Genomic DNA, 6,000 nt, shown 5'->3' with positions numbered 1-6,000 from the left:
CGCAGGCTCAGGCAATCCACTCACCTTGGCCTCCCAAAGTGCTGGGATTACAGGCTGAACTACCAAGCCCGGCCCGGACATTTCTTAATCTCTCCTTTCTGTACATTTTGCCCTGGAGAGCTCAGTGTTTCAACTGCCTCCGTGATTCCATGTACGGACACTTCTCAAGTCTTTCTTCTTTAGCCACACCTTTTCTCTGAGCTCATGTGTTGCTTACACATCATCTCTCCTTGATGACTCATAACATCTCAAAGCTCACGGCTCCAAGCATCTCAAACTTCAGTCCAAAGTAGAGCCAAATCCTGTCTCCTGCCCCTTACCCAGCTTATTCCTCTCGAACCTCAGTGGTTCACCCAGTCTCTCAAGTCAGAGATCCGAGAGACATCTTTGTCTCCTCATGCCCCATCTGATCCACTGAAGGTCTAATAGTAGAACTTGAATTTATCTGCCTCATTCCATTTCTTCTGGCCCTCTTCGAACTTGAGCCACCACCGTCTCTATCTGGACTGCACGTCTTGCAACCAGTCTCCCTGCTTCCTCTCCTGCCCTGTCTGATGTAGCCAGTGGGGTTATTTAAAACACAAACAGATCACGTCATTGCCCTCCTTAAAACCTTTCGATAGCTTCCACCAGACTCGCAACACAGTTCCTGTTGTTACCCTGGCTTAGAGAGTTGCCTGGCACCGTCTGACCTACTCATCCATGCCTTCCTCTGGCCCATCGCCACCTGGCCATGCCACGGTGTCCTGCGTTTAGGGCCCTGCTTGCTTTGCCAGGAATCTCTTTCCCAGCTCTTTGGCGCCTTCTCATCCACTCCAACAGACTGTCCCTGGCGAGGCTTTCTCTAGCTACTAACATGAAGTAAGCCCCCCCCAGAGCCCGCCATTGAATTTGTTCCCACAGCATTCCACATTCTTTCATAGTTACTTGCTTATTTATGATCGGTCTGCCCCACTATATTAAAAGCTCTATTACGGTAGAGTCTATACCCGTGTTCATCACATGATTCTTAGTGGCTGCTACATAGTGGGAAGCCTATAAATATTTGCTGAATGAATGTTTATCACTCTTTATTAATATTTCCTGCCACACTGTTTTTATATTTTAATGCAGCAGGAAATACACTCAGCCTTCTGTACATAAAGCACTGAACAGAAAGAACTTCAGAAATACTAGTTCTTTTCCATTCCCTTTAGTCCCATTTCTATCATAAAATAGAACGCTTTAACATCAAGGAAATACATATATAATAGATGTTCTCTTTCTTAAGATTACCCTGCCTTTTTGTTAGAGTACCTAAGACACTCAGCCTGATGCTTATTTTCAGACTCTTTTAGTGTGGTGGTTTTCACTCTATTCTGCAAAGGTTTTCTCTCTTTTGGAAGTCGGTGAGATGAGTGTGCCGGGACAGGGTATGGGACGAGAGAGGGAAACATTCTGGCTGGAATTCCAACTCTTGATCCAAACCAAGTTGCTTTACTTTTGTTTCTACAAGTTAGATTGTCAGGTAAGCTTTTATTTTAAAATTTCTGCTTTGTTTTTGGTTTTTACAGTTGCTAAATGAAAGTTGCAGAAGAAGGGACTTTGAGCCTGGCTTTGGGAGTGACAGCCACTCAACTGGGCACATCTCTCCTCTGACAAGACAGCTACCACCAACAGGACAGTAAGGTAGAATCTCAGCTCCCAAATGTATGTCCCAAAAGGCTCAGCTCAAGAGCGGGACCAGGTACTAGACTCTCTCAGTTTTACCCTTTTCTGCTCCCACAAATAACCAGCAGCATTATTTTAGCGTCCACATACATCCTGCAAAGGCATTAAGTAGACAGAAGCAGAGAAAATAAGGACCAAATCCTTTTTCAAACTCGTTGGAGAGCTGCTTCATTTCACTTTCCTGTTAATTTTCAGTTATCTCGCAAAACATCTCTCTACTAGGGCCAGAGCCAATGTGATTTATATGCTGATGCTTGGCTTCTCCTGAGGAAGGCTCATAGGAAGTCATGGGCCTATGCGGCAGCCATCCCATACCTCAGCCTCTGCTCTCCTGCCATCTTGCTCAGATCTTCTGGATGGTGGCTAGGTGAGTGCTCATGGGCCCCAGGTTATTGTTGACCACTTACCTTTTCCTCTCTAGCAGTGTTTTTCTCACATGGGCTCATACTACGCACCCAGTCTGCACAACACACTCACCAAGGGACGGGGAATGGGCTTCTGTGGCTTCTTTGAGCCCAGCTTTTTCATGGCATTGTAGTATTTCTTCTGTTCTTCAGTCATGAAGATGTCCTGACCTCCGAAGTAAAGGAGAGAAAAAGAGAACAATTACAACTGGCTCTCGCATGCTATGGATCTGGACCTAAGGTTCAAAACTGAGAACTGAGGGAGACCTATCCCCTTTCCTTTCCAGAGGTCAGTTTAGCTAATAGCCATCCCAGAGTGAGGTAGATCTGGAATAATTATTCTAAGTCAAAAAGATACCTGCTTTCGTTTTCAGCTCAGGATTTCTAAAATCTGCCAGTCACTGGGTAGACCGAAAAAGGACTACTCGCTGGGCTCGGTGGCTCAGCCTGTAATCCTGCGCCTTTGGGAGGCTGAGGTGAGTGGATTGCCCGAGCCCATGGGTTCGAGACCCGCCTGGGCAGCGAGACCTCATCTCTACAATAAATCAAAAAATTGGCCGGGCATGGTAGCGCATGCCTGTAATTCCAGCTACTTGGAAGGCTGAGGCGGAAGGATCGCCAGAGCCCAGCAGGTCGAGGCTGCAGTGGCCGGAAGTGGCCACTGACTCCAGTCTGGGTTACAGAGTGAGACTCCAACTCAAAAAAAAAAAAAAGGACTACTCAATTGCAGACCTTTGTGAAGGATAAACTTGAGAGCAGTAACTCTGAAGACAGTCACATCTTATAGTCTCGTAACATTTTTTTTGCCTGTTTTCCCACTAAATTCTAGATAGAAAAAGTTAAAAGGATCTAAGTTGGGCATGGTAGCTCAAGTCTATAATACCAGCACTTTGGGAGGCCAAGGTGGAAGGACAGACTGAACCCAGGGTCGACACCAGCCTGGGCAACATAGCAGAGACCTCATCTCTACAAGAAATAAAAAAATTAGCTGGGTGTGGTGGCACATGCCTGCAGTCCCAGCTACTCAGGAGGCTGAGGCAGAAGAACCGCCTGCGCTGAGAAGGCTGAGGCTGTGGTGAACTATGATCATGCTATTACACTCCAACTTGGGTGACAGAGTGAGACCCTGACTCCCCCCCAAAAAAGTCAAGTCCTGGTTAATAGCTCATTTATTTTACATGACATTCAAAATTTAGAAATGTTGGTATAAGAAAGAACTTTGGAGGGTTTCTTGGAGTTTGCTAAGACAGACGTGACTGACAAAATGATTAACGAGTAATTTTTTCAATTTGTTTTGGAAAATTAACCATCTAAGACAGGTAAGGAAGTGAAATTTCCAAGGCTGTTCTCTCAAATCTCAATTTGTTGGTGGAGCCTAGGGACTAACACGGATACACTACCTAGACAGCTTCTACTTCTCACTACAGCTATTCATCGGCTTCTTTCCTTTTCACCTCTGTTGCTGGACACACTCTCTGACCCAACCACCCTCTGGTGGGAGACCAACACCAGTAATAGACTTCAAAATAAAAGCCTGCTAGTACATGTGGTAAGCCACATGCTGCAATATCCTTCCTCGAACAGAAAGAGGTGGCTGGGGCTAAAGCACAGCAGCCAGGGTCATGGTGAAGTGGCAGCATGGGTTTTACAGAAAGAGAGGTGTGTTTTCTCTCTAGAGATGGACAGAGGTGGGCTGGGCTCAGTGACTCAGCCTGTAATCCCAGCACTTTGGGAGGCCGAGGCAGGTGGATCGCCTGAGCCCGCGGGTTCGAGATCCACTGGGGCAACTTGGCGAGACCTTGTCTCTACAATAAATTAAAAATTAGCCAGGCATGGTAGCGAGTGCCTGTAGTTCCGGCTACTTGGAAGTCTGAGGCAGAAGGCTCGCTGGAGCCAAGCAGGTCAAAGCTGCAGTGGCCGGGAGCATGCCACTGCACTCCAGTCTGCGCAACAGAGTGTGACTCCAATTCAAAAAAAAAAAAAGAGATGGACAGAGGTGCTTCCCATCTGGGTGGATCTCTGACCACTGTGATGAGGGGAGGAGACCTATCTTTTTCTTTTGTTGATTGAAGTTATCAATGATGACACCAATGAACAGGTTCAGAGTGAAGAAGGAGCCGAAGATGATGAAGATGACAAAGTAGATGTACATATAGATGTTGTCCTCATACTTAGGCTGCTCTTCGGGCTGTCAAAGGACAGGAAAGAAGGAAGAGAGTCAGCTCCTTGTCTGGGGGCCAGGTGGGTGACTCTGACATGCGAAGGCCATTGGCTGTAACTCTAGTCACCTGAGTTACTGGATATCTGGGGGTGGGAGTCCTGGGTTCTCTCTCCACACACGCATGTCCCGCCCTGAGAGGGCACCATTCCTGCTACGACTGATTATGTGGAAAATATGCAGATCACGAGGCAAGGGGGAGGGAGTGCTGGCTGCCAGGAGCCACACTTGTCCTCAAAGCAGGACCGACGCATACGCAGCTTGCTCTGGGCCAAGGACAAATCTAATCATGTGGGGCCAATGTAAGAGAGTGACAACTTACTGAGAGGAGGAAAATGATCGATAATCTATAAAACAAGCAGCACGTGTTCCAAATGGAAGCCGCAAAACACAACTCCTCCATTTCTCCCTCTTGCCTCTCTCCTGGTGGACCTTCCAGCTGCTTGCTTTCTAATCATCTGGGTGGGTGGTGCTTTCACCATGTACAGCCTTACCTTCCGGGAGTCTACAGCTGCGTACATGATGTCCATCCAGCCTTTGAAGGTTGCCTGGCAAACAGAGTCAGTCATTAGACCATGCCTGTTGGGGTGTGGGTGGGAGATTAGGCAGGGGTCCCACAGGCCAGGCTTAGGTTCTGTGAGAACACAGGATAGGGAGTTGGGCTAGTCTCACTTGAACATAAATAGAATTTTCTGTTTGTTAATGCAGGTCCCAAGAGGGCTCTGTGTAAGTCCCTGAAAATAACATCAAAGTTTGGCAAAGAAACATGTCAATATTGGTAGTTGGATTATTGCTTTACAAAAGGTTTTTTGTTTTGTTTTGTTTTGAGTCGGAGTCTCACTCTGTCACCCAGACTGGAGTGTAGTGGCTGCTCCCGGCCAATCGCAGCCTCGCCTGCTGGGCTCTGGCGATCCTTCCAAATAGCCAGAATTATAGGCATGCGCTACTACGCCTGGCTGATTTTTGATTTATTGTAGAGATGAGGTCTCGCTGCCCAGGTGGGTCTTGAACCCGCGGGCTCAGGCAATCCACTCACCTCAGCCTCCCAAAGGCGTGGGATTACAGGCTGAGCCACCAAGCCCGGCTTACAAAAGTTTTTTAAAATGGGCCTGAGAAGGTTGCCTAAAGCTAGGGCAAACTCATGTTTATGACTGAATGGCAGGAATAATCTACTGAAGGTGCTTAATCTTAGCCCACCATTGAGGAGGCATTCTTAAAAAAAGGTATTAAGCAGTGGGGTCTGAAAAATTCATAGGTGCATTAGGAAAAAAAAAATCTACAAGATACAGATTTATCCCTTACTAATCTCCATGCGTGCAGCCTATGTAGCAGCAATACTGGCCTCACCCACGGCAGTCTCTTTCCAATTCTACTCCTTCACCTACTACATCTAGCCCGGTTTTGGAAACAAATACAGAGTACCAATGTACTATTCTCTGTGTTTTATTTACTAAACCAGATTTCTAAGTTTTTTGGGGGCATGGGAAGTTCTTCGTTCATTAGCCCAAGTACTGTACTGCCAAGCACAGTGCCTGGCATATGGTGGGGGCAATGTGGCTACCATGTTTGACTGGCTTGTTGATGTGCACTGATTTTCTGGAGCTGCTTCAATTCATATTCAATGTGTGGGTCCAATTTCTTGAACTCAGATAGAACAGCAAAAGGGCT

At 46.9% G+C, this 6,000-nt stretch overlaps 1 protein-coding gene across 9 annotated transcripts in view; it reads right to left on the bottom strand.

The window, feature by feature from the left end:
- The window catches only part of SCN8A (sodium voltage-gated channel alpha subunit 8), a 115,508-nt gene that overhangs the window by 8,363 nt on the left and 101,145 nt on the right, over positions 1–6,000 (bottom strand). For 6 of the 9 annotated variants that reach the window (XM_008058608.2, XM_008058600.2, XM_021712536.1 and 3 more), the window contains 3 exons: positions 4,827–4,880; positions 4,165–4,302; positions 2,188–2,292 (listed from right to left, as the gene is read on the bottom strand). In XM_008058608.2, the coding sequence (XP_008056799.1) occupies positions 2,188–2,292; positions 4,165–4,302; positions 4,827–4,880 (297 nt within the window). Of the gene's footprint in view, positions 1–2,187; positions 2,293–4,164; positions 4,303–4,811; positions 4,881–6,000 lie in introns of all 9 variants that reach the window. The other 3 variants (XM_021712551.1, XM_021712540.1, XM_021712549.1) reach the window with 1 other exon arrangement.

This window comes from Carlito syrichta, unplaced genomic scaffold, assembly GCF_000164805.1.
Source record: "Carlito syrichta isolate Samal-C Ts95f unplaced genomic scaffold, Tarsius_syrichta-2.0.1 Scaffold90604, whole genome shotgun sequence".
Classification (NCBI taxonomy): domain Eukaryota; kingdom Metazoa; phylum Chordata; class Mammalia; order Primates; family Tarsiidae; genus Carlito; species Carlito syrichta.
This window is presented reverse-complemented; position numbering and strand designations above follow the sequence as displayed.